Source organism: Microtus pennsylvanicus, chromosome 10, assembly GCF_037038515.1.
Source record: "Microtus pennsylvanicus isolate mMicPen1 chromosome 10, mMicPen1.hap1, whole genome shotgun sequence".
Taxonomy (NCBI): domain Eukaryota; kingdom Metazoa; phylum Chordata; class Mammalia; order Rodentia; family Cricetidae; genus Microtus; species Microtus pennsylvanicus.
The window spans coordinates 62,795,044-62,822,963 of NC_134588.1; the positions used below are offsets into that span (position 1 = coordinate 62,795,044).

Sequence of the window (27,920 nt, forward strand, 5' to 3'; positions counted from 1 at the left end):
TTGCAAGGTTCAAAACCAGCAAAAAATAGAATTTAATCCTGCTTAAGTGTAGGCAGCCAGTCCTTCTGGAGACAACCAGGAGCAGCCTCGGAAGGTCTCACTTGTGTCCACCACAGCTGGTTCTGCAGGCCCCGTGTGGCTGCCCATCCCCAGGCTGGTCACTGTGGGGCGTGGGAAGCTGCTGTTTCCTCAGAGAAGTGAGTCACATTGTGTGTGGGATAGTCAGCGCATCTCATATGGCTTCTCCCTTCTTCCTCCTAGTCAGCTCCCATCAGCACAGATCCAGCAAACTTGAGAGCAGCTCTCAAGTTCAGTTGGGCATGTCTTTCCGGCCACGGCCAGTCTAAAACACCTTCCGTGGCACACAGCCCTCCAGCTCTAGTAACTCCGGCCAACCTTCATATTTGTTTGTTTCTGGGTTGTTTTTTAAGAACTAGGGAGAGAAGAGAGATGTTTCAGACAGCGGGCAAGGCTGTCTAGGACTCATGCAACGGCATTTACACTGACCCTCAGCACTTGGAGGGCTCTCTGACCTTTGCCACAGCCTCATTTTCCAGATGGGGCAAGAAGCTCCGAGAAGAACCACAACTTGCTTGAGGTCCCAGAAACGGGATTGGAGCCTACTATGCCAGACGGGGGCACCAAAGACGGGGAGAGCTTGGAGAGCTCTCACCCTTCTCCCTTAAAGCCCCAAATCACAATGATAAAAGCATGGAAAGGAAGAATCCTAAGAATTATTGATCATCTGTGGCATGCCTGGTGCTATCCCAAGCTGCCTTATGTATTTAATCAACACAACAGCCCTGGGAAGCACATACTGTTATGGTTCCATCCCACTGTGTGGGAAACTAAGGCACGGAGAGGAATTGTTACTGTGTGTGTGTCTCTCCCAGTTGGGGAACTCTTCATGTGATTTCTTTAACGTGTTACCAGTATGGGAACATAGGATATCTTCGGGTCCTTGCTGTATGGCCATCTGCCTTTGATGAATCCGGACCCTTCCCAACAAGGAGGGAGAAAAAATATCTGCCTGGCTAGTGCAGCGTAGCTCTGCCCAGTGTCCTGACTTCCCTGTGTGTGCTAGAGCCCAGTCTGGGGCCTGCATTCTCACCCACGGATATTCTCTTTCTTCTCCTCCAGTAGGCTGTCTTGAAGTAGGCCTGATGTCTAAATGTGGGTGATGGTTAATTTGATTGCCCATTAGCTGGACTGAGAAGTGGCTGGGAGGTTCATAAAATATTCCTCTGGATATATCGGGGTGAGTGTCTCCAGGGAGGATTAATGTAAGTTGGGGGCCTGACTGAAGGGAAAAAGGAGCAAGTCACTAGCTCAGGCACTTGCTCTCTGCTCCCTGGCCTCTGTGGGATGGTCCTCCCTTCTGCTTCTGGGTGTAGTTTCTGACCAACAGTGTAGCCTATGGCACTGACTGTCCTTTCAGCCGCTGAAGCACCGTGTCCACCCGGCCCTTACTCAGACAGGGAGGCAGCTAGGAACCCACCTGCTCATATGGGCTTTTATTCTTGAGGTCTTTGGCACCTAAGAAGACCCAGCTGTCCCGGAAGCCCAGCTGATTTGCGTAGGAACTCCCCAGGTTGGAGAAGAGCGTCCTGATTTTGTCATTCATTCTGCCGAGGACCAGAGAGAACGTTTGGGGTGAGGCTGAAGGACATTGATGGGGATGGGAACAGGGTGAGGCTCCCAATGGGGGAGCCCACTGTCCACCTGGACACACAGCACCTGCTTTTCGAGGCTCTCAAAGTTCGGTGGATTGGGCTGGGGGCTGAGACTTTCTAAGAGAGCTTTTGGTGGGGCTGGACAGCGGTTTGGACAGTACCACCCTGTTTGCAGGTACTGCACATGTTCATATGGGAAACATGGGACATCATGAAGAGTCAAGTGAAAGGTGGGGCTGACCCCTCCCCCTTGTGGAAATCATAAACATTTTAACATGGCCACAGGTTGGTTAACAATGGGATCCGTTGTAAGATTTGTGCGGTTAGGTTTTCACACAGATGTGATCCAGTGTGCGAACACCAGGGGTGTGTTTACACAGATGTGCTCTTAGGGGATCTAGTGTGTGAACACCAGGAGCATGTTTGCACAGATGTGCAAATAGGGGATTCAGTGTGTGAACCCCAGGTGTGTGTTCACACAAGCCAAGCTGGCTATGGTATTCACTATATGATTTGTGCAGTTAGTCATAACAAGCTACGTAGCACAAGTGGATTTTTCTTTTTCTCCTATGTTTGTACATGCATGTACATGTATGATTGACGTGTGTGGGCAGATATGTGTATGTGCATAGACATGTGTATGTGTGGTGTCCCAAGGCTGATGTCGAGAATGGTTCTCATCACTCTTCTGATTTATTCCTTTGAGTCAGGGTTTCTCAGTCAAACACAGAGCTCACTGATATGACTACCTTGGCTTGCCTACCTGCTCTGACAATCCTTTGTTTTGGCTTTCAGAGGCTAGAATTACAGGCTGGCTACTATCTATAGATATGTATAGATATCTATAGATATGTCTACCCATCCCTGATGTCGGTTCTGGGAATTTGAACTCAGCCTTACTCAGCAAGCTCTTTACCCAGCGAGCCACCTCACCAGTCTAAGGAGCTCATGTATTTATTTTACTCCTTCCGCCCTAGAGGCTGCGTGTCATGGTTTGAATAAGAATGTCTCTGGTAGACTCATGTACTTGAAAGCCTGGATTATGCAGATTAGGAAGTGTGGCCTTGTTGGAGAAAGTGGGTCACTGGGAATGGGCTGTGAGGTTTCAAAAGCCCACGCCAGGCTCAGTCTCATTCTCTCTCCCTCCTCTCTCCCTGGAGATTGGGATGCAGCTCTCGGATACTTCTGCAGTCCCCTGCCTGCCTGTCCGCTGCCATGCTCCCTGCCACGATGATAATGGACGTAATCTCTGAAACTGCAAGCCAGCCCCAATCAGATGTTTTCTATTATAAAAGTGGCTTTGGTCACGGCGTCTCTTCACAGCAAAAGGACACTTACATAGCGAGCATCCTTGCAAGTCCTTAATATTTTTTTTCCACCATCATTTGCAATGCAGCGCATCTTCTTATATGCACATATGATATATAATACGATGCTATAATTTCTGCAACCAGACAGTGTGCTACTGGATGGGGAGACTTTGCCATTATTGTAATGAAGGTCACAGCATATACCTGGACGTCATTCCCCAGACTTCTCTGATTCTTTCCTCGGGATAAATTAGCTGGAGGGTGGGGCTTTCAGGAGAGGGAGAAAGTGTGTGCAGGTGTGAAGTATTTGGTTTGCATCGCCACATGGCCTAACAAGTGATGTTTCCCACTTACTTGGTGCCTGGGTCATCATAGGAGGCTACCAGCACCAGCGTGCTATCTGGAATTTTTTCAAGGAACTCTATCAGGAGTTTGGGTTCTGGGAGAAGAAGAAAAGAAAAGTACTGGTCTTTAGGAGAAACGAAACTGGATCCTTTTTCTCTTCTACCCTAAGGACTCAGGGCGGTTCTGGGCCAGGCTGATGGGGAGCTCGGAAGTCAGATGGGGGCCATGTGATGAGAGGGGTTGGAGCTTCCTGTAGCTTTATCTGAGGGCAGGAAAATATGAGGACAGCAGGGACTTCATTTGTGTGACCCGGAGTGGTGACAGTAGCATTGTAAAGTCCCCTGGGCGTGGGACTAGGATGCACAGCTCCGTTGCCTGGCATGTCTGGCAAACTGAGTTTGGCCCCCAGCACCATATAGACCTAGTGTGATGGTACACACCTGTGGTCCCTGCACTTGGGAGGGAGAGGCCGGAGGATCAGAACTTCGTAGATCTCTACTGTCCAAGGCCTCATGGCATCGTCTAAATTACCACAGACAGTCTAGGCTGTTGCTCATCCTTGGTTACATCATGAGTTTGAAGCCAGCCTGGGCTACATGAAACTCCGTTTCCAAACAGCTCTCTGTGGTCTGAGACAAGAATGGCCAATGGCCCTGCTTATGGCATCACTGTGAAATTTACGTGTGACAATCTGGGACATACAATACATGCCCTTAAATGGAATCATAAATTGTTAGCAGAGCTGGCTACATAATTTGTGGGGTACAGTGCCAAATAAAAATGCAGGGCTACTGATTCAAAAAGGGTTAAGAATTTAAAGACTGTGTCTACAGAGCATCAAGCCGCCAGCCAAGCTGTTCCTGGGACTCAGATCCCTGGATTCCAGCCCGTCGTGAGGGGCTCTGCTTGTTGTACTAAAGCAAGGGGACAGTGATGTCCTCAGAGCCAGCCACATGCAGAGGTTTCAAAAAAACAAACCAAAACATGTCTATGCGGAGAAACAACTTCTGCAGAGAGATGGAGAAGAGGGCACCTCTCAGAGGTCCTATCTGGACCTTAGGAGGTTGTGCCTTCTACGTGGGTCTACCAGAGAGCTCTGCAGCTTCAACTTTTCTCAGGTGCTCTCCCTAGCAGGGCTTGAGTAGGTGCTAGGGCCATATGCCCTCATCCTCAGCACAACACTGGGGGCACACTTGTCTGGTACCAATGACAACAATGACTTTTTTTTTTTTAAACCAAGACCTCTGCCTGGCCTCAAGAGCCCGCTTGTCAGAATTGTTAGGAAGTGAGGAGAAACCAGTACTTCAAGCACACCCCTTGAGTTATGTCCAAGATGGTGGTGCAACAGCTCTCCAATTCCCCTGATTGGCTTCACATTTCTCCGGTCTTACTCCTTTACCCACCATGGGCATTTCTTGAAACCAGATTCTAAATAAATCATCATACTTAAACTCTCTTCCAAGGATCTGTGCCTGAGTCTAACTCAGACCCCAGGAAGGGGGTCTAAAACAGAACAACCCCCATCCCCCAACTTTCCCATCCTGGAGTCCACACGTTCCCTTCTAGAGCAAGGGTTACCCCCACGACATCAGTGCCAACAGAGGTGCCTACCTCCAGAGTACATGTCGAAGCTGCCCTTTTTCGTCACCTGTCCTGTGGATCCTAGGGAAAAGAGAGAGACAGGACTTCCTATAATGTGAGTCACCCTGCTCGTCACTTCGCTGAATCTGGCCCATGGGTAGTGGAAACCCTAAAACCAGAATGAGAGCTGAATGTAACTAGGTCTTGGGAAGGTCATCAGGGGCACAGTGGGGGCCTCATACTGTCCGGGCTGGGCTGTATTTGAGAGGTAGATCGCACGAGCTGAACATCCAGTGTACAACAGAACATAACCACCCAGAATCTGTGTTCCACCATGACAGCTGCTCACACATGATTCAGCATTTTGTCCTTAATTTCTGCACAAATTCAATGGGCTGTTGGTTTGAAATGGAACAAATACATCGACAAGAGAAAGTGTACTAGGTATATTTTCTGAGAAACTGTACTAAGGACATGGTTATAACTGCTCCCACACAAGTGGGAAATCTGCAAGCCAAATTCTCCTTTTGGAGGCATTAAATTTCCCATGATAAAAGGTCCTCAGATTTCCAGAGTCTGAATTGCTTTTGTGGTTTTGGGGGCAAAAACGGTGATCTGAAGGAAAGACGCAGCTCTCAGCCTTCACCACTAGATGGTAGCATTGCAGAGGGTATGGCAAGGCTAGGGGCACGTCTCCCTGTGGAGGGGAGCAGGCTCACCTGGCAAGCCCTCTCAGTCTCAGAGCCACCTGGAGTAACCCGGGGGGCTTTGGAAGGGGTTCTGCATCTCTGAGAGCGTGCTCATTTGTGGGTTTTTCTAGAATCAGGGTAGAGGTGAGCAGCATAGCGCGAACTGTTTCTCAGAGGAAGCTCTGAGCAGTAAGAGGTTAGGTGCCAGCCATGTTGAACTGGGCTTTGCTTCTCTTGCTAATTAGTATCCAGGAGGAACCTGAGGGCCCGTCTATACACAGACCGAGAGACCCTGCAGTGCAGGGAAGAGTTGCTGGAGTCAGCCAGATTTGGGTCAAGCTGTACAAAGGACATGCTCAACACATTACCTTTTATTGTCAGGGATGATTATTTTTTTTTTTATCCTGTTGGCTTTGTGAGAGGCCAGACAGGAAGTCCCAGCCTGGGTCCGTCCTTCCTTCCTTCCTTCCTTCCTTCCTTCCTTCCTTCCTTCCTTCCTTCCTTCCTTCCTTCCTTCCTTCCTTCCCTCTTCTCCACCCTGCTGCCTAGAAGGGGTGTTTCCTTTTCTCCTTGCTGGTTTTTTTTTTTTTTTGGCTGCAACTGACCATCGCCTACTCTGGAACCTTCTGTGATGACACCTGTGACCACTCACCGTTCACCAGCGCAATGTTCAGGCCTCTGCCCACGTTGTTTCTCACTGGACTCATGATACTGCAGATGAAGAAGGGAAATAAAATAGGCCAGCGTTCCCAGGAGCAGAAGGAATGTTCTGCTTTTGTGAAGGGGACCTTGAGAGGCTTACTCCTGGGGCCCAAGTGTTGTGAGATATTTGATTATACTGTGTAAAGATAAGTCACTGTGATTGGCTTAATAAAAAGTTCAACAGTCAATAGTTAGGCAGGACTTTTGGGGCAGGGAAAATGCTGGGAAGAAGAAGGGTGGAGTCTCCAGGAGATTCCATGGACACGGAGCAGGTAACATGAACTTTACGGTGTAAAGGTTACCGAGCCACGTAAAATAACATAGATGAAAAGAAACGGGTTAATTTACGTTATGAGAGCTAGTTAGAAACAAGCCTAAGCTACTGGCCAAGCTCTCATATTTGATGAGAAGTCCCTGTGTTGTGATTTGGGAATTGGCTGGCGGGGCAGAGCACGACGCCCTGCACACTAGGAAACACAGCTTGGGCTGTAGGATTTATCCCGGAAGCCTGTGGTGTGGGCTGTGTTCTTCGTGGTGAAGCCCTTTGGTCCATCACACATTTGGGCTAGTCTGCACAGAAAAGAGGCTGAGCCCCTACCTGGGACTTTGAGATGCTAGGGTAGGGTATTCCCCCACCCCAGGATGTAAGAAGCAGAAACTGGAGAAGTTTATCCATCCTAGAATGGCTGGTTCCCCTGTGGAGCCCAGCGGGATTCCCACCAGCTCAGGGTCTGTTCTCTCCCTCTTGAGGATGGCAGTACTTTTCCACTCCCAAGGCAAGGAGGAGACCCAGTCTGGGGATGCTCTGCTCTGGTCCTTGTGAGGTGCTAGGTTGGTGTTAATTTGTCAGAATGTGTGGTGGCCTCCCTCATCCACAGAGAAGCCCCATTTTCAGTGGAAGAAAAAAACAGCCAGCAGGGCATCCCTTACCCCGGAAGCCCAGCAACTTGTTTGTTGGACAGACATGCCTTCCGCTTGGCAGTTGTTCCTGTCTGAGCCTCACTTTTTTTTTTTCCCAGCAGGGACAACAGCAGCTCAACCCCTTGTGCAGGGAAGGGATGGGGGCAACTTAGCAAGGGGTGGGCTGAGCTGGGAGCTCTTTGGCTGAGGGTTATTTGTTCATGCACCTCCAGTCAAAGGTAACCTGGGAAAGGCATAAGCGGTTCCTTAAAGGCCTGCTCTGATGCCTGACTTTTCAAATGGATGAGTGGGGGGGGGGGTGAAGGGAGGAAGGGGGGGCAAAGCAGCACAGCCCCCCTGGGTACTCACATTTCATTTTCAAAGCACATGGAGGGGCCCACGACGTTGGCAGCCCCAGTGCTGAGTTTAAATGCGAAGAAGTTGTCTAGGCAGGGCTTGCTGAGCCCACACTTGGTGTTTGGGACCCCTGGGAAGGGAACACAGAATTTTCACATCTGGGGAGGAGACTGGGCCTTGGGGTTTTGTTATTTTCCGGGCACTGTGGGGCCACCATCAACAGCATCAAAATATACAGGACTCTGGCTGAGGTTCTGGCCACTCCAGGATTAATCTGAGAGCCTCCTAAGCGAGGTTGCTTCTGCAGAGCTTTTGAGAGCCTGGCACGTGCTGTTCTGGATCACCCCAGCAGATTCTGTGCCTGGGCTTTGGCCCTTCTTCACAGGCTGAACATGGAGCCTCTTGGTTTGGAAGGATGATCCAGATGGAAAGACAGCAAGCTGTGAGTCTCTCTGGCCCTCACTGGCGGGGAAGAGTCTAGGCCCCAGGGACCGCAGCTGGAGTTCTCAGGGCTTGTTTGCTCAACTGTAGCTAAGTCCAACAAGTTCCATGTCAAGAGCACAGCTTAGGCAGGCTTTTCTGGGAATGATTTCCTGTCCATCAGCCTCCACTACCAGGCTGCTGCGTGAAGACAAGTGCTGCCCTTGGGGAGACCTCGGGGGAGCCAAGATCTGCTTTCCGGGATCTGATGGAAGGGGCTGTCTCAATAACTGTTCTGAACCCTGGTGCCATTGCTCTGGGCCTGAAGTTGGTGTACTGTCTTGAGCACTGTGTGTGTGTGTGTGTGCACATGCATGTATGTACATTGGGGTGATAGGAATTTTCTTCTGCCAATCTGCTTTGTGGTTTTGCTAGGAGCTTCTCCAATTATCTTTCCTGATTTATCAAGTCAGGAAGTTGGTTTCAATCTGAGCTGACTAGCAAGCTCTCTCTCTCTCTCTCTCTCTCTCTCTCTCTCTCTCTCTCTCTCTCTCTCTAAGATTTATTTGTTTATTATGTATACATGTTCTACAGTGGCCTACATGCCAGAAGAGGGCACTGGATCTCACATGGTGGTTGTAAGCCACCATGTGGTTGCTGGGAAGTGAACTCAGGACCTCTGGAAGAGCAGCCAGTTTTCTTAACCTCTGAGTCATCTTTCCAGCCTCCATCAGGCCTTCTCTCTCTCTTTTTTTTTTAAAAAATATTTATTTATTTATTATGTATACAATATTATACATGTATGCCTGCAGGCCAGAAGAGGGCACCAGACCTCATTACAGATGGTTGTGAGCCACCATGTGGTAACTGGGAATTGAACTCAGAACCTTTGGAAGACCAGGCAATGCTCTTAACCGCTGAGCCATCTCTCCAGCCCAATCATCAGGCCTTCTCTTAAATGACAGTTTGTACTTACTGTGAAAGGCTTAAGGATAAAACTCTTGAGGATAGCTATGGGCTTGGCGAATGAGGATGTGGGGATTGACTAGTGATGTCTGCCATGGGATCAGAAAGGGCAGAATGTAGCATACATGCTTGAGTTTTCTATTTATCCCAGCAGATGATATCTTCAAGATGTCATAACTCTTTGAGTCTGGTTTAGAATTGGACTGAGGAGGCTTCAGATGGCTAAGATCAAGGATAAAATGGTTTATTCTGTAGTTGGCTCTCGGAAATGCTGGGTGCATTGGGTTCCTGTGCCATCTTAGCCAATAAAATCCTAACCCTGAAGCTCAGCTCTCCTTGGAGTTACCATGTTGGGTTAGGGGGTTTTGCAGAGAGGTCTTATGCGAAAAAGCTGTTGGGGAGATGATCTATGGGCTGGCAGGGTGGGGGTGTTTGACTCCCCTACTTATCACTACAACTTTTTGGCCTTAGCCAGGAGATTTCACTTCTCTGAGCCTGTTTTCCTACCTAATGGAACCTACATGGGAGTATGTTAGCTTTAGATGAGACGCCTATGAGGACAGAATGCATCATCTGGCTCAATCTTAGCATCAGTAGCAGCCAAGCTCCTCCTTCCACCTTCTTTGTTCCTTGGGAACCTGCATCCTTGCTGAAGACCTCTTTCAATTTTGGCTCACAATGAGGTTTTAGAGAGGAAGCAGGGTGTCCTGCAGAGTGTCCTGTGGTCTAGACAACCCAGAAGGAATTGCAGAAGGGAAAGAGCTAAGCCATGTTCCTGCTGGTCTGAGTAGTTGAGAGAGGCCATTGTCACAGAGGAGTGGGTTAGGAAGACAGACTCTGGACACCTGCATTTCTGTGGGGCCTGCAGCACTGGAAATAGAGGCCTTGGGACATCCTGCCTGAGGACTGATGGGGGTACTTACGGGGCTGGGTAGATACTCACGGATCTCCTTGGGGGGCACGCCTGCTTGAGAGAAAGAATCTGGTTAGTGAAAAGGTACTTGGGCCTCTTGCAGGAAGGGGCTAAGTAGAGGGAACAGGAGACCTTTGTGTGCTTCTGCTAATATGAATAGCCCTCCTGTTACATCTGGGAGCTTCCTCTAACCTGCTGCTGCCACCCTTTCATAAATGGACACACACCTGCATATACACTCATACATATATGAAAGGCACATACATGTACACAAATGCATATTTAACACACACATGCAGAAACATACATGTGCACAGGCTTTGATGGAGGAAGGTCATTGGCTAATAAAGAAACTGCCTTGGCCCATTTGATAGGCCAGCCTTTAGGTGAGTAGAGTAAACAGAACAGAATGCTGGGAGGAAGAGGAAATGAGCTCAGACTCAATAGCTCTCCTCTCTGGGGCAGACGCGATGAAGCTCCGACCCAGGATGGACGTAGGCTAGAATCTTCCCGGTAAGCGCACCTCGGTGCTACACACATTAATAGAAATGGGCCAGGCAGTGTTTAAATGAATACAGTTTGTGTGTTGTTATTTTGGAGCATAAGCTAGCCAGGCGGCTGGGAGCAGGGCGGCAGGAATGCAACCCACAGCTCCTTCAACAAGACTTGTTTTTTGTTTCAAATCAAGCTGTGAGAACCTTGGAGATACTTAAATATCACACCCACCAAACCCCATGTGTTTGGTGGCTATGATACTTAAGCATCATGTGGCTCAGTTTACTTGACAGCACACAGAAGGCATTCAACCATCCTCACTGGGCTCTGGAGAGGATCCAGTGAGACCCTGGGGTCTCAGCGAAGGAGAGAATTGTGCTGCTGCTGGTGCTGTGGTCCCTGGGTCATCTCTTTCTTGGCCCTTGGGGCTTTGTGGTACCTCTGGAACCAGCCACCCTGACTTTTCAATGAAGAGACTTAACAGACACTGTTATACTGAAACTAGTTAGAGTTGATTCTGTATCTCCTGCCTAGTTTTCCAGGTAAGCTGGGAGTTTTTAATCTCTTCATCCCTGTGCTGTGGGCCTTTGTGGTCTGGCAAAGCTCATGATCTTCTCAGAGTAAGTCCGCCCTCACTCCCTTGAGATAATTAGTACTTTCTTCTTTAGCAGGGTGCACACTGAGTGGATAAAATAAACCAGATTGGATTATGCAGGAAACCAATTATTATCTTCCTGTATAATAATGATAAGCATAAATTTGTACAGTTATAGATAGGCTTTAGTATCAGCACATGAAATCATAAAATAGGGGTGTATCCCCCAGGGCAGGAGCCTGTGAAGTGAGGGGAAGTTGGCGCACGAGTCTGGGCAGCTGATGGGTTTCTGTCTGTCTTTCCCACTGAGCACACACCTGCATTTCTGCAGACTCTGGGTTAGGGGAAAACACTGCTGTTTTTTGGGAGCATTGTAACTAAGTCTGTTTCTCTGGCTTAGACCATAAGCAGGGGCTATCTGTTCCTTGTTTTGGGGTCCCCGTGACCTCACACAGAGCTTAAGCTCTGATACTTGTGGGTTGGAGTTATTGGTTTCTCAACCCCCAGTAACTGAGCTTTGAGAGATAAATAGTTGTGGAGATTCAAAGATGTGAGCTTGGCCCACGTTGTCTGAAGGTCAGAGAGTCTGAGTTGATTTTGCTCTCTCAAAGCTGTTGACAGTGTGGCTATAACCTGACCTAGGGCGTGATGGCTTGGTGTTTTGGACATTGGAATGGCTCATAGAGGTAGATCCACTCTACCCTGAGCAAAGGTCAAAGAATCCAAGCAGACTTCGGCTCCTTCTTTTGAAATAGGAGGTTTGACCTAGGGACACTTGGTCTAGGGTGTTTTCACTGCCCCAAGCATCAAATACTTTTCTCAAGAATTAGTGACGTGATATCTCAAGTATTGGGACTAGTAACTGTTCTGGTTGTCCTTTGCATCACATTAAAGCAGTCTTTTGCCTTCTTCCCCCTTTTGTATTGGGGTATAAAAGTGTATGGAAAATTAAACACAGGTGAGCTCAGTATGCAGAAAGCACTGAGTGGTCCTCCCGATACTATCCTAAGTCTCTGTGTTTCTTATCTCTGTTCCTTCTACCTAACTTTCCTAATCCTCATGCCCCTACCCTGGAATATACGAACCAGCCATGGCTAGGATCGTGGCAGAAGTTACCCCAAAAAGGGGGCTCACGACAAATAGTTATTGGATGAAAGTTTCTACAAGAGTTGCCTGCTGCGTTCCAACTGTGGCTCTGACAAGGTGTGACAAGACACCTTGACCCTCCTGCAAATGGCCTGGTTCACATCTCCTTGAGGTCAGCAGGCAGCAGAACCCAGGTTTGGTCAATAGCAGTGTCCCTGGATCAGGGACATGGCAGTCACTGAGTGTCTATATAAATGAAATTCCAATGCAGGCTCTGTGTCTCTGCTCACAAGAGGCAGATGGCATAAGGGCTATCAAGCCCTTCACTGTGGAGTTCTGATAAAGATGGGGTACCTGGTTTTTCACTGTCGTGGGAAGTTGGAGGCCATTTTGGTCCTTGCAGATCATGTTGAACTCTGTCAATGGTAGCGGTTCTCAGTCTCTCAGGAAGATAAATCTAAGGACTCACACCCCTTCCCTTCTGTCTTGAAAGGATTTGAATATATACACCCAGGCTCCATCCCTGTCCTGACATCTCTAAGGGAGAACTTCGGTTCGTTTTAAAAGTCTCCTTGGCTTTCTATTTTCTCAGAACACACACGAAACCGTGCCGCCAATCATGCTTGAGTCTGTTACACAACCACACCAAGAACCATTCCCTGGGGGGTATTTGTTTATCTTCAATGAGACTGAATAGGTAAAACAGTAAGAACTCGGCCATCTACTTGTTTATCCAATCGTCCATTCACCTACCCATTCACTGATCCTCACTGTCCTACCCACTAATTTATCCATCTGCTGGCTTTCTATCTAATCATCAATTCTTCTATCCAATTACTTACTTGCTGATCCACCCACCTACCCACCTGTCATCCTGTTCATTTGTTTGTTCACAGACCTATCAATTTACCTACAAATCTACCCCTATCATTCTATCTGCCCATTCATCTGTCCATCTAGCCTTCATAATGCAGCCTTCCATTCATCCATTCATTAATTTATCTATCCATTTATTCACCCACCTACAAATCTACTCATCCATCCATCCATCCATCCATCCATCCATCCATCCATCCATCCATCCATATCCATCAATCCATTTTTCTTTCACATATCAAATACTTATTGGACACAAAATCCTTGCCTTCAGGAAAGTTATATTCTAAGAGGCGCAGTCAGGCAATAACGAGGGAAACAGATAACATGATGATGGTGTTTGGAAAGAAATAGGCTGATATGGAAGAAGCTAAATGAGGAGGACAGGCTACAGCTGGAGCTGGGGAGGTCAGAAAGGCCTTTGAGCAGGGAGCTGAGCGTGAGAAGGAGCAGGCATACAGGTCCTGTACAGAGAGGGTTTGCAGCAGAGGGAACCGCAGGTAGGAGCAGCCACTGGCAACTCAGACAGTATTTTTTTTTTCTTCACTCACAGCCCAGTATCATTTCATCCTCACTCACAACTCCCTTTATAAGTATTATTTCTCTCCTTCCTTAGACCAGGGCCTTGGAACACTTCTGTGTTCCCCATGGCTTCAGTCTTCCTTTCAGTCCAGGATTCTTACACTGTGCTCCACAATGCCAGTGCACAGCTCACCACATCTAGCTGGCTCCTGGGTCACCCCAGAAGAGAGGTCCTCATTGCCCCATCCCTGGTCTGCATCATGGGCCATGAGCTTCACTTACCCAGCCAGCGTGGCAGACGGATGGTTTTCCTGTTGATGCTGACGTAGCTGCGGAGAAAGACCCACATGGCAACCATGGTGAAGACGAAGGCCACAACGCGAACCAGACCTGCAAGTAGGAAGAGTCTGTCAGGTCACGTGCCACACCCCAACAGGGGGCTGCAGGACAAAGCCATGTAGAAAGTCCGTGTGTGAGTTCTTGCCAAATTCCAGCAACACCACCACTGTGGGAAACCCTCTGTTGTAGGCCACGTCCACACCTTGAGACTATGTGCCAAGACCACATAAGAGTCCCTGCTGGGATCAGACAGTGAGATCATGATTAGATTTTGTGAACACTTCTCAAGTAGCCATTGTGAATGAGTTGAAAGAGCTTTTCCTTGGGCTCCAGTTAGCTTCCTAGAGAGAGCCTACAGAGATGTGTCCTGGGGTCTGTATGTGTGCAGGAGTTCACCCTCTTTGAGCTAAAGTCAGCCAGTCCCAAACGGTAGATATGGCTCTGCCCTGACTGCTGAGGTCCCTGGCCTCCACGGTCCCAGTTAATCTCTCTTTAATCTCTCAATCATCCTTTTTCTTTCCAAGTACCTTCATCGTACGACTTGGCTGTTACTTGAGTCTATTTCCTGGACTGCGACTTTGTTGTAGGCAAGGGTTTTATTCTGTATATGGAGCATGTACTAATAAGAACTTGATAAGTGGAAGGGAAACAGGTGAATGGAGGGAATGGCAGGTGGGTGGATAGATGGTTAGCGAATGACAGATTACAAGACTGGATGAGTGGGCAAATGGATGGATGGGCAGATATGTGGTGGCATTTCATTTGTAGTTTAATAAATAAAGCTGGCCTGAGGATCAGAAAAGTAAAACAGCCACACTGGCCAGCCTTACAGACCAGGCAGTGGTGACACACACCTTTAATCCCGGGAGCCACACTAGCTTGCCACAGAAACCAGTTGGTAGTGGTGCACACCCTTAATCCCAGAGAGGATTATAAAACGGGAGGAGACATCTCTCACACACAGTCTCCTTCTGAGATTCCTGGAGGCAGGATCGCCATTTCGGACTGAGGTAGAGGTAAGAGCAGATGGCTGACTGTTTTGCCTTTCTGATCTTCAGGATGAACCCCAATATCTGTCTCTGAGTCTTTATTAATCATGCTTCACAGATGGATGGCCTTTTTTGTTGGTATTATAGTCATAGTAGTAGGTAGTATTCTGGTGGTTTGGGGAGCTGGGGATATCCTCCATATTTTTGGTCAGCTCAAAGCCACCAAAAATAACCGCACAGTGGACTTGTTCTGCAGTTTCAGAACAGGCATAGCTTTCCAGTCTCCCCTGCCTCCACCAGAACGATTCTGGTTCCTGTTACTGGGGAGCAGTCTTATACCCGGGAGAGGTACCAAGAGCCCATCTACTCCCTTGCCTTGCAAGGATCACAAAATATAACCACACAATTTCATTTAGTTTGGGGGCTACCCCTTGTCTTGGTGCAGACGGCAGCTTGCAAAGCAGAATTCCCCACAGGGACCAGCCCATGTTAGTCAGCACCCACTCTGTGCCAGGCTCTATAATGTCCACCTGAACATAGACGATCTCAATTCATCTCCCCATTACTGCTTCACAGATGAGGAAACTGAGGCCAGAAGAGGTAGGTGCTTTCCCACGACTGCTTTTTAGAACTTATGCAAGTCAGCTGACTCTAAATCAGGGGCCATGCTTTCTCAGAGTTACCTGGGAGTAGATGTGAGGTGTGTGTATTGCACATGCTCCCATATCAACGCCTGTACAAAGGGGCCCATCTGAGGATGTGCCTGAAGACCTCTTCCTTACTGTGCTGCCTGCAGTGTGAGGACCCTGAAACATCCCTCCTTGAGGTTCATATGTGGTCCCTGACTTTTGGCCAGAGCCAGGTGTTTCTAAGTGTTGGGATTCCAAGCAGATGGGGCCTCTGGGAAGCAATGGCCAGCTTCCCCAGCCTGTAGGTGTGTCCAAACTATGACCTATGGGACACAGGCAGCCTACAGGAGCTATGACTATGACTCAACACAGAGCTATAAACATTAATTGAATGTATTTATTTATTTTAATTGAATGAAGAGATGGCTCAGTGGGTAAAGTACCAGCATGAGAACCTAAGCTCAGATCCCCAGCATACATGTCAGAGCCAGTGCTGAGGTGTGGATCTGTGTACCTAGCAACTACTGGAGGAGGTAGGTAGAGATAGGCAGATTCCAGGGGCTCTGCATCTGGGGAACTCAAGTTCAATGAGAAACATAGTAGACGTGAGAAGAAAATATCCGACATCGACTTCTGACCTCTATGCACACCTGTGCACACACATAGCATCTATCCATCTGTGTATCTATGTATGTATCTATGCATGTATCTATGTATCTATCTATGTATCTATCTATCTATGTATCTATCTATCTATGTATCTATCTATCCATGTATCTATGTATCTATGTATCTATCTATGTATCTATCTATCTATCTATCTATCTATCTATCTATCTATCTATCTCTATTATCTATCTACCTATCAATCATCTGTCTGTCTATCTACTATCTATCTACTATCTATCTATCTATCTATCTATCTATCTATCTATCTATCTATCTATCTATCTATCTCTATTATCTATCTACCTATCAATCATCTGTCTGTCTATCTACTATCTATCTACTATCTATCTACTATCTATCTACTATCTATCTATCTATCTATCTATCTATCTATCTATCTATCTATCATCGCTCTATTTATGTAACTTAGTGTTTACATAGTTAAAGTGTGGACTTTGTAGATGACAATGTTATGTCACAGTGTTCAAAGGTTGGACACACCCATAGGGATGGAATTGTGCCTCCCATCCTCCCAGGTTCTCCTGTATACTGTCCTCCTGGAGTTCTTGCTGGGACCTTTGACAAGAGACACTGAATCACCCCCGAGGCTGGGCTGGGCAGACACTGATGATAGAAAAGTGAATTTTAGAGCTTCCGCCCCAAGAAGCTGCAGAACGCTGTCCTACCTGTCACTCTCATCCTGCCGAGGAGAACGGCTCGGAGTCAGCGGGGTCAGCGTTACCTGTGGAGAGAAGAAAGTCCAATTACACACTGGCCTCTGGGGTCTGAGAATTAGGAAGAGTGCCGAAACTGAGTGTGGCATCTAGAACCCATTGGCTCGGGGTCCTCTTGCCTGTCCTGTGAGTAGGGGAGCAGCTTTACTCTCTTTTCTACCTCATGTCTCCGACACTCAGACTCCCAGTGTATGCAAAGATTAAATAGTAGAGGAAGGTGCATCTTGGGAGACTTGATTTCCCTTCATTCATTCGGCCCCATTCCTGCCTTCCTCCCTTTCTCCATCTCTTCCCCACCCACCCAGGGATGTCAAGCCAGGAAAAGCATCAGGGAACGGAGGCCTACAAGTGACTTTGGTCAATGTCTGGAGGTCTGAGGAGCCAGGCCTGGTAGCCTGCAGGCAAGCCAGGTGCTGTGTGAAAAAGAATCTTTTTAGGGATAAGTAAGGACAGCTCGCATAGTTAAGTCCAAGGTCACTCAGCTGGGGAAGTGAGAGGAGGGATGTAGACGGGAGTCTGCAGCTACAGGGTCCCCTGTGCTCCCCTCAGGGTCCCACTTCTAGTACTTTTTATTTCAGAAGAAAGCTTAAACCAGAATTTTCTTCTTTCTTGAGTCCTGGGCAGAGTCTGGGTCATCCTTCCCACACCTTCTGTGTTCCTCTCACACACTGGGCAGTTGCCAGTTAATGTGGTAGCTTTGGAAGCTCCTGGAGGCCAGTGGTAGTTAGGAGAGGGGAGGGCTGGGGTGTGTGTGAGCTGGAGTCTGGGCCAAGTGGTCTTTTCGTTCTGTTGTGATTTCATTCCCCTCCTCCCCTTCCCCCTAGAATTTTCTTTCTCCCCAGAATCTATCTTAACAGACATTATCTCAACTGTCTCCAGGGTCTAACTGCCCCCGGGCACTCTTTGGTAAGACTGGAGATGGGGCTATGCCCCACAGGGCTCTAACACCCTTCTACATCAGGTCAAGCATCTCTGACCTGCCTGTTGATTGTCTGTATGGGAAGTACTCACATTTAAACAATGGTAACAGCTACAGAAACCTCCACTGGGAAGATCTACTGCTCTGACTTCTCCCCAAGGCCTTCTGAGGAGAGTCTGAGCTGTTACCTTGCTGTGTCTCCTCCTTTTCCCTTCAAAAAAATTCTGGAAACCCATTAACTTCTCTGAGATTCAAATGTCAACTTTGTTTTCAGATAGTATCTATCTATCTATCTATCTATCTATCTATCTATCTATCTATCTATCTATCTATCTATCTCTCTATATCTATCTATCTATCTATCTATCTATCTATCTATCTATCTATCTATCTATCTATCTATCATCTATCTATCTCTCTATATCTATCTATCTATCTATCTATCTATCTATCTATCTATCTATCTATCTATCTATCTATCTCTATCTCATAATGGCACGTGGTCCTTAGGAATGTGACTTGTAGCCCTGGGACCTCCACCTGAGAAATGAAGGACATTCTAAGCCCTGCGCCATCAAAGTGTTGGGCAGGCTGGGTAGAAGGGCAGGCCTGGAATAGGACAGGCATGGATAGGAGAAGGTGTGCAAAGAAAGAGAGCTGACCCAGTCATGGGCAGGGGTGGAGGGGACTGAGGAAGGAAAAACTAAAAAAAAAAAAATGAATTGACAGAAGCAGGGATGGAAGGCGATGAGGATGTGAGGGAGGCAGAGGGAAGAGGAAGGAGTCTTGATGCACATTCAGAGATAGAGAAGAACCCTGCAGTGTTTAGAGAGGAAGAGAGAGCCAGAGCACAAGGAAGACTGGGTACCAAAGCTTGGTGGGACCTGGCTTCAGGGTGGGGGTTGGGAGAGGCAGGGCAGTCCTGCCTAGGCCATGGGCTCTCCAGCCTGAAGTACCTCCTGCTTGAGTCCCGAGGAGCTCCCTGACCTCCAGAGTCCCCCAATGTGCTCATCATGGAGCCAGAGTGTAGGACTGGTCTGCTTGTGGCAGGGGGTGGGGGTGGGGTGCTACTGGGAGGGGAAAAAAAACGACACCAGGAACAGGTAAAACACAGCGGGGCAGCATTTTCTCCTAGTCACAACTGGCCATTCAGGTGGCAGAGCTGCAGGGAAAACGTGATCTTGTTCTAGATGTAGCCAGGCCTCCTGGCCTAGGGCACAGATACATCTGCAGGCTCAATCTCACCGAGCAGGTAGGACGGGTATGCGGAAAGGCATAAAGGAAGGGTTGTGAGGAGGGCCTGAGTTGCTGTGAGCTGTCCTTTCCCTCCCTGACCAGAGAGACACCAGCACCTCCCTGTCCTTGGCCTCTCCCTCTGTCCTGCCCTTCCCTACACTCCCTGTAGTTTTCCAACTCCAGATCAATTTAGGAGCCGCAAACATTTTGTTCTCCCCAGCAAGCCTTGTGTCCTGCAGGCCCAGAGCTACAAGACCATGGAGGAGTGCTCAATATATATTCAGAGATGGGACTGCATTGAATCCTGCACAGTCCTGGAAGGGGAGGGGGGGATAAAGCTACCACATGGAGAAGGCAATGGAAGTTCATTGAGATCAAGGGATTTCTAAGGCCACACAGCAGATTGTGGGTTTTGTTCCTGAAGCGTTTTCTGAGCATTAGGGGGAAGCCAGGTTGGGCACTGGGCACAGGGGATTGGCTGTGACAAGTCATTCTTGAAAGCACCCCTGAATTTTCCCCTTGCTCGTCTTTTGTCTGAACACTGTTACTAAGAGGCTATGCCTGGAACAGTCTGACTCAGTTTGCAGGCCTCATGGCAAAAACTACTTCCTCTGGGGAATCTTCTGTGACCCTGGAAGCTAAGGTTAAACCCGTACAGGAAGTCCTGGACAGAGGCACATTCACGTTCCCCTGTCACACGGGGCCACGTCACGTCCTTTGTGATTGCTTTTGCAGTTAGCAAGGGACTCAGACAAGACCCATCTGATCCTTTACTGATGGGTATATGGAGGACAGGGGAGAGGCGCTAAGAGATGCTTCTGTCAGTCTGGGCTGGCGAGGCCAGTGTGACGGCCTAATCATAAAAGAGTTAAACAGCAAAAACCTGGTGATGCCGAGAAAGAGGCTGTACCTGGGGGTCTGGCAGACATGGCCTTGCTGCTTGTGCACTGGGGCTCATGTTGGGTACAGCTCTCAGAGCTTTGACAAGGAGGTGATGCTCTCTACCCGTCATGGAAGTGGTCAGGCAGCAGTCACCCTGTCTAGAAGGGCTGTGCTGACCTGACAGCGTCATGCAATCTTGCTTACAGGGCTCACTGTTTCAGTTCTGTTTATATTCCTCCTTGGCGCCATTCCCATAGGGATGTTTATTCTTTCTGTGGAATCAAGGTGTAACCAGAGCTTTTCTGCCTGCTGCCTGTGACATTTCCTTGCCTTTTATCTCATTTTTTATTTGTCTTTCTTTTTCTTTCTTTCCTCTCTTCCTTCCTTTTCTTTCTTTCCTTCTCCTCCTTTTTTTTTTTTTTTTTTTTACAGTGTTAGGCATTAAACCTAGGACACTGAGCATGCCAAACATATGCTTTAACACTGAACTCTACCCTAACCCCCAATCTCCATAGCCACATTGCTTAAAGGCCCTGCAGGATCCAGGATGTCAGTTTCTTCCTGTTCCCAGTGACTTTCATCCACAGCCCGCCTAGAGTCAAGGTGGACAGAGGAAGGAGAGACTCTCTCTAGGCTGAGGATGGACGACCGAGGAGTGGTCAGAGCATCTCATCAGCATCACTAGAGAAGTGAGAACTTCACCTGTTAAATTCTGACTCTTTGGGGCTGGAGAGATGGCTCAGAGGTTAAGAGAATTGCCTACTCTTCCAAAGGTCCTGAGTTCAATTCCCAGCAACCATATGGTGGCTCATAGCCATCTGTAACAGGGTCTGGTGCCCTCTTCTGGCCTGCGGGTATACACACAGACAGAATATTGTATACATAATAAATAAATGTTAAAAAATTCTGACTCTTTGACCTCTCCTGCCACCACAAGGACCCTTCCATCTAAGTACTTGAACTGTTCCTGGGTAGTTCAGGTTGGCCCTGAGCTTTGGTCCAGCTCCCCTGCTGCCTGTAGCCTTTCTTCATGTCCCCGTTTTGGCACCGGGCATATGGAAGGTGTGCTGAGAGTGAAGGGAAGGCTTCCTGCAAACTGGCCTTCTCCCTGCACCAACACAGCTTCTTCCTTTTTTATCTTGCATCATTTCCCCCTCAAGCTAGACCACCCAGAGGACATCCCTGGACTTTAGAACCTACCCGACATCTGCAAATCTAAGCCCTGGTTATTTCCACATCATTCTCAGACATTTCACAGATTGAGCGAGTCACAGAAGGCTGCAGATCACTGTCCTCCCAGAAGTTTCTACCTGTTGCCCTGTCCCTGGGACTCATTGCTAGGGACAAACACTTTGGGAGATGGAAGTCCTGCCAGGGCAATGATAGGGTCTGGGTGACACAGCTCAGGGGGAAGAAGATGAGACCAAGGTAGGGACCTGATTGAGAGTGAAAACTGAGACCCTTAAGGGACCATGGGACACATGCTGACATTGCTGTGGGAAGCCCTGCCCAGGCCCACTTGTCCCTGTCCCTCACTCTCTCACCATCCCTATCCACCCTGAATCACTAATCTGTGCGAGGCCACCATTTATTCCTGGATAGCTCTCCCAATGCCCTGATATTTACAGCAATTATTGATGATGTCACCAATATGGACGGAGCTGTGTAGTGAATAAATCCATAAATAATAAGACTGCTGGTGGGAATAATTTGTTCCAGTGACATTTATTGAAGAAAGAAATAGATGATTATTTCCATAATATCCTTTCCTCACTATTATCTTTTAGAGAAAATTTTTTTAAAAAGCGTAGGTACTGCTTGGTTTTTATCAACTTGACACAAGCCTAGACATGTCTGAGGAGAGGAACCACGTTGAGACGGCACGGCCATAAGATTGGCTTATAGGGTCTTTTTCTTAATTAGTGACTGATGGGGGAGATTTCACCCTTGGCCAGGTAGTCCTGGGGTGTATAACAAAGCAGGCTGAGAAAGTCGTGTGCAAGGAAGCCAGTGTGCTGCACGCCTCTGCTTTAGATTCCTGCCCTACTTGAGGTTTTGCCCTGGCTTCCCTCCATGATGGAGTGTGATTTGAGCTGTGAGATGAAATAAACCCTTCCCAAGTTGCCTTTGATTGTGGTATTTTATCACAGCAATAGGAACCCTCACGAAGGTGTTCTGCATCTCTGTGTGTGTTTGAGTACTGGAGGAGGCCAGAACAGGGTGTCTGATCCCCTGAGGCCGGAGTTACAGGAGGTTGTAGGTTGCGGGCCGTGTGCTGAGCCACCTCTCCAGCCCCTATTTATTGATGAGATTTTACTCTCACAGTTCCTGCGGGGTTTCCCAGGATAAGATGATGATTACTCTGCCCTAGGCACTGTGTAACCTTGAATTATTTTTTAACAAATTTAATCCTATAGTGATCAGTGAAGAATCTGGGGGAAAACCGAGTCACTGAGTGATCAGATCACATAGCTAAGAGTCAGAGGAACAAAAGATTACAGATGAGACAGTCTGTATCAGGAGCCCACTTTTCCCTCTCTTAATTTAAGGGAGTGTCTCAGATTGGCCTCAAGTTCTATATACAGCCTAGGCTGGTCTTACAATCTCGCTGCCTCAACATCCAGAGGGCTGGGATTACAGGCATGTGCCGCCATGCCCCCTAGGAGGTCTGTCCCATGTTTAGTCAACTACTGTAAGTTGGATCAGGCTGGAAATATTCTGGGCACTGCAGGCCGTTCCCCCCTCCCCCCCCCCGCCACATCCTGATTGTTCCCAGAGATGACAGTTCAACTTTGAACTGGAGCAGGTTGGAAACGGTAGACATGTGTATGAGTGGATGTGTGCCAACAAAGCTCTAAGAAAGAAGTGCCTGGCTGCCTGCGGGGCCTAGTTATCTATATGTAGTTCTGTTAGCTAAAGGTGCGCATGGGCCTGGCAGCTCCCTGGCCTGAAGCTCAGTTTAGGTGATGGAGAAGGGAGACGGACTTGGGATAAGAGAATGTTACGAAGCTTCTGTCTCCACCTTCATCCTCCTGACTGGCAGGCCAGCCCAGGAGGGAGATCCATGAGAACTTGTTCACTTTGATGACTAGTTGCTTGTCTTCTGTCTTTACATGGGTTTTAGGAGGCCATTTCTCTTGGTATAACTGAGAGGTCATGGTCTGATACGCTTTGCTCAGTATGCCTCTCCTGCGGCCCCGGCTGCCCAGGGAGGCCCTCAGGAAGATGACTGCTTTAGTTCCTTCACTCCTGTAAAACTTCAGGTGGTCCAGGAGCCTGAATAATAATAATGGGACATGGTGGAGCCTGCTGTGGCCTTCACCGTGGTATTGCAGGCATAGCCCTCTCTCAACGCATTTTCTTGTCATACATGCCCCTCATCATGGCTGACTTAATGGGAATTAGGTACAGGTTTGCACCAGACACAGTGTCCCGCAAAAGATGTGCTTCTTAAGGAACAAGTGTAAGGTAATGAAGCAACACTCCTGACTTCATCTCTGGGAATGCTACACGTACCCTCAACTATACCAGTATCCTAGAAGCCAGGAACAAGCTAGTTTTTGGATGATGAATGGGCAATGGAGTTGCCCAGATACCCACAGAGCAGCTGGAGAAAAGTGGGAGACATCTTCCCACACAGCCCTTCTTCTTCTCTCGCTTGGCTGAGTGGGGGCAACTTCAAGGGCTGGATATATTCAGGTAAGCAGTTTGAGTCACCAGGATTCTCTTTGCTGAAAGTCTGGCTGGGGCCATCAGAATACCAACTGAACTATGGTAGGGCTCCCTGGACCATCAGGGTTCATTCTCTGGTCACAGCAGACCTGCTGATGACTTGGACCAATTCAAATCAGGTGGAGCATGAGGAAATACACTCACACGTAGGTAATTTGTTTTCTATCAGAGGCAGCTTAAAAATTTTAATAATTCAAGACGGTTGCCTCTTGGGAATGTGCTTGAATATGTTTCATCTAGAAAGGTATAAGACCCAGATATCTGGCCAAAGAAAAAGTAATCACAAAACTGATTCTAATAAGCCCCATTGTTCTACCAACTTTGAATCCCGAGTCAATCCTTAACTTTCCAGCAATCTTGCCAGGATTCTTTTCTATGAACTACATTCTTACCAGGGAGGAAATTGTGACCTCGGAAGGTTAGGCAACTTGCCCAGTGTCAGTTAAGTAGGATGGCTTAGTCAGCCTTGCTATCTGTTACTGCTGTAACTCGTTAAGTGAGGGACAGTACAAGTGAGGATGTGGTGGGCATCTGTTGCCATGGGGACCTAACACCCAGAATCCATTCTCTCTTTGACTGGTGAGCACTCTAATTATCATCTGGAGAAAGATGTGCCTTCTGTTCATCTGGATAGAGCTGACCTTCATCTAGGACTCCAGGATGGCCATAGGGCCTTGATGAAGAGAGTGTGTGGCATCCTTTGATCACAGACATGGCAGGTGACCCAAGCAGAGATGTTCCAGCAAAGAAAAGCTGCCTTCCTCTTAGCATCTGGAGTCCATGTGACTCGGAAGTAGAGGTTCTGAGTACATCTCTGCTCCCCTGTAGGGACAGCTCTCCTGTGTGGACAGCTCGCCGGGGAATAAAGCAACACAGAGACAGGACCCTCGCCGTATTTCAGTCACCCTCAGGCCTTCTCTGTTTATATGCCGGTGCATATCTTTTATTTTTCCCTCGTTGGCACCCAAGATTCCTGCCTAAAATGCAAGGGTTTTCCCACGTACATAGGTGAGAAAGTTTCAATTTACACTCCCATTCTGTCTCTTCCCTCTCAAAGTCTGATCACAGGACTAAAAGAATCACGTTGACTCCCTGTGTCCTCAGCAACAGTTTCCTTCCTGATATCAGCTCCAATGAAGCCATCTTTCTGCCGCTACCTTCCCTGGAGAATACCTATGGGAGGATCTAAGTCCTTGGCATGGTTCCTGTAAACAGACCGTTGACTCTAGCTCCTGCCACCACCCTTCCCCTCTTTTCCAGAATTGTCCATAGTTGCCTTCAGTGCTGTTTGCTTGGGACCCAATGGTTTGGGAGGTTCTTCCTGGTCAAAAAGTCTGTCACTACCATTCCCAGCTTTGGCGCTTGCATTTTCTCTTGAGGCTTCAGTAGCTCATCTGTAAAATGGGGCTAAGAGCCACCATGCAAGGTTGTAGTCAAGTGCTCAGTGCCATGCTAGATGCAGAATCAATCCCCACATGTACCACCTGTCATGTAATGACTGATCATGCAGATTTTTTTACCTGTCTGTTCTGGTTTGCCTGTGAGATATTCCCCAAAAGCTCGTGTGTTGAAAGCTTGGTCCCCACTGCAGCGGTATTTAGAGTTTCAGATCCATCACTATGGGGGCGACTGGACTGCGAGGGTTCCAACCTTAGGACTGGATTGACCTATCAAGTTCACAACTTAATGGGCTAGTAGGACGTGGTGGACACTTTAAGAGGTGGAACCTAGTTTAAAGAAGCAGTTCCTGGCGGTATGGCCTTTAAGAGGTTTGTCTCCAACCTCTACCTCACGCTTTTATTTGCTTTCTAGACGTCAAAACATGAGCAGCTTGGTTTCACCGAGTCCTCCTCCCCACGATGCCCTGCCACACCACAGGCCCTGACCATCACATCAGAGCCAAACGACAGCACCTTGAAAGCGGGAGCCAAATAAATCTTCTTTTCAGTTGATTTTCTCTGGTATTTTGTCAGCGCGACAGGAAGCTGACCAACACAACGCATCTCTTGTGCTGTCACCACCTGCTTAACTCCTAGTCTTCAATGTGACCATTCTGATCGAGTGTGAACTTTCTGAGACAGCATTCTGTCGTTTTAAAAGCCTGGTACCTTGCACAGTGCCTAAGGCACAGTAGGCATTGAAGGCTGAAAGGAGTACCAGCTTGTGTGGTCACCGGCTCCAGGCCAGCACCATGGTGGGTGAGTCACGATTGACTTTTGCAGATTCACACCAGTCCAGCCTCAAGGAATACGTTAATGTCCCCATTCTTTATTTTTAAGAGAAATAAACCTAAATATACATTGCAGTAAGTAAATGGCTTAAGTTTACCTACTATAAAACAGGTGCCCCGATCTTTGGAGGCAGAGGCTGAGAGGCAAGTACAGAAGATGAAACAATTGACCCAAGGATGAAAAAGGAGGCAGAGCTGGGATCCAGATTCTGAAGCTACAGGGTCTCTCTCCAAGCCTCTGGATCTCTTGGCTGCTCCCTGGGGAGGAAACCAGAGTTCCCACCCGTCTTGTAGAGCCTCCAAAAGGATTGGTACCAGTCAGCGGAGGTTTCAGCACCCTCTCCTACAGGCTGTCCATGGGCTATCTGAAGCCACACCAGCTCCCCCGTTAGACAGACTGGTGTCATCCCAGGAGGAGCAGCTGCTTCAGACTAAGAAAATGTCAAGACAGAACTTTGAATATCTTCCACCATAAAAAAATGCCTAAGTGCCAGCGAGGAGGTTCAGCGTGTTAGCTCGGCAGATCCCCAAATTCCTACCTGAACAGAGCAAACACCTGGGGTCAACTTGCAGACACGGCAATTAACTCAGAAAGAGCTGTGTATCTGAGCACAGCACAGAAGGCTCCAAGCCTCCAGGTGGACATCAGGTGACACACAGGGGGATCAACTGGGAGAAGCTAAGCTCTCGTCTACAGCTGTGCTTAACCTGGGTGTAACACGACCTGATCTCACCTCTGACCACCAGCTCTTCTCTGCTCTGGTCTGCACTGCCCCTTGTTCCACTTTTCCCCTTCCCCTACCTCTTGTCTTCCCCCTTTCTAAGTTCACACTGCCTTAGCACATGTAACCTACTGAGAGAAATCCATCCCTAATTCCCAGGCCATCTCTACAGCAGGTGATAAAATTTGATAATGGTGATCCTCGCATTTTTTTCTTTCTTTCTGGGTAGAACAATGGTGTCTTTGCCTGTCCTGCAGGAAGTGCCCAACTAATATACCGTGAATGAATCACCTGCAGGGACACTCCCGAGCCAGCTCTATCACAGGGCACCATAGCATAGTGCCAGGGTGTAAACTTTGCAGCCACACTGCCTGGGTGAATGAAGACTCTCCCATTTTCGGAGCGGCAGTAACGATGAGAAACAGCCTCACATAGGATGCCACATGGAGAACATTTAGTGCCCAGCCGGTGCCATTTTCTGTGCTGCCCTGATTCCTCCCACAGAGGCTTAACTGGCAAGAAAAGAAGGGACTTAACTGGGATATTCAGCCCTTCACTCCCATTTTACAGATGAGGAAAACAGATCTCAGCTCGAGGGCTCAGTCTGGCACTGCTAGAAAATCTCTCATGACCACACACCTGTGACTGACCTAACATTTCAGGTCAATCGTTTCAGAGATAAAGGAAATCCATCTGCCCCTCTTTATCCAGTATTCAAACACTTGTGGAACTTGATGTTCATCTAGACGTATTTTTTTTCTTTTAAAAACCCGTATACATGGGTAAATTAATACATGTGGAGATTCCCTGTGGTCAGGGAATAATATCATCTACAGTGTGGATTTTCAAAACCTAGGCCTTTTGGACTCCAGATCTTATCTTTGTACCCACAGCAGTCTTAACGAATCAATCACAGCAAGAACTGCACCGAGTGCTAACCCAGCCTTCCCCTTTGACTGTCATTTGGGCTAGATCTCCTCAGAGGAAGCGTCTTAGAAGTAGTTGCTTCCTTTTCCTTTTCCTCTTGCTTCCTCTCCCAGGCATGTAGTCTTCATTTTCCATCCACCCTGCTTCTATCCTTCTTTAAAAAACGTGGACCAAGAGGTAAAACCCTCACCAGCCTGGCAGAGACGTACCTGAGGGTCGGGGCTCACGCTTCCCTACCTTGGTGGGGAAGGGGTGTAGAATCAGCCGATGATGCCTTGAGTCCTCGCTGGACCAACTGCCCCCCGAGCCTGGCTACCGACGAAGCAGCGTCCTGGTTCCTGGAGGGGTTGTGGCCTTTCCTAGGTGGTTGCCCTCCTCTGAACGCAGCTGTTTAAGGAAATGACACGGCAGGTCATGGGCTCCTCGGGAAGGCAGCTGCTCCTAACCCTGCCCATATTCTGCTCTGCTGGGAAGAGATTTGC

The 27,920-nt window shown here is 48.2% G+C and overlaps 1 protein-coding gene across 4 annotated transcripts; it reads right to left on the minus strand.

Annotated features, from left to right (window-relative positions):
- Positions 1-27,920, minus strand: Fam3d (FAM3 metabolism regulating signaling molecule D). 4 transcript variants are annotated; one of them, XM_075988571.1, is made up of 11 exons: positions 27,676-27,920; positions 20,530-20,675; positions 16,743-16,798; positions 13,713-13,820; positions 9,887-9,910; positions 7,570-7,687; positions 6,251-6,309; positions 4,940-4,990; positions 3,338-3,422; positions 1,499-1,625; positions 1-433 (listed from the first exon to the last, which is right to left on the minus strand). In XM_075988571.1, the coding sequence occupies exons 3-11, from the start codon at positions 16,753-16,755 to the stop codon at positions 344-346; spliced, it is 675 nt and encodes a 224-aa protein (XP_075844686.1). In that variant the 5' UTR covers positions 16,756-16,798; positions 20,530-20,675; positions 27,676-27,920; the 3' UTR covers positions 1-343. The 4 variants fall into 4 exon arrangements, with proteins under 4 accessions (XP_075844686.1, XP_075844682.1, XP_075844685.1 ...); XM_075988567.1 differs by lacking the exon at positions 20,530-20,675; XM_075988570.1 differs by lacking the exon at positions 20,530-20,675 and having other exon boundaries at positions 27,648-27,920.

What these genes read in the sequence shown, in the direction of transcription:
- Fam3d (XM_075988567.1), bottom strand. An exon ending in CCGTCTGCCACGCTGGCTGG is followed by an intron (nt 9,911 to 13,712) that starts GTAAGTGAAGCT and finishes CTTTCTCTCAAG; the next exon opens with CAGGCGTGCCCCCCAAGGAG. An exon ending in GAACATTGCGCTGGTGAACG is followed by an intron (nt 4,991 to 6,250) that starts GTGAGTGGTCAC and finishes TCTTTTCCCTAG; the next exon opens with GATCCACAGGACAGGTGACG.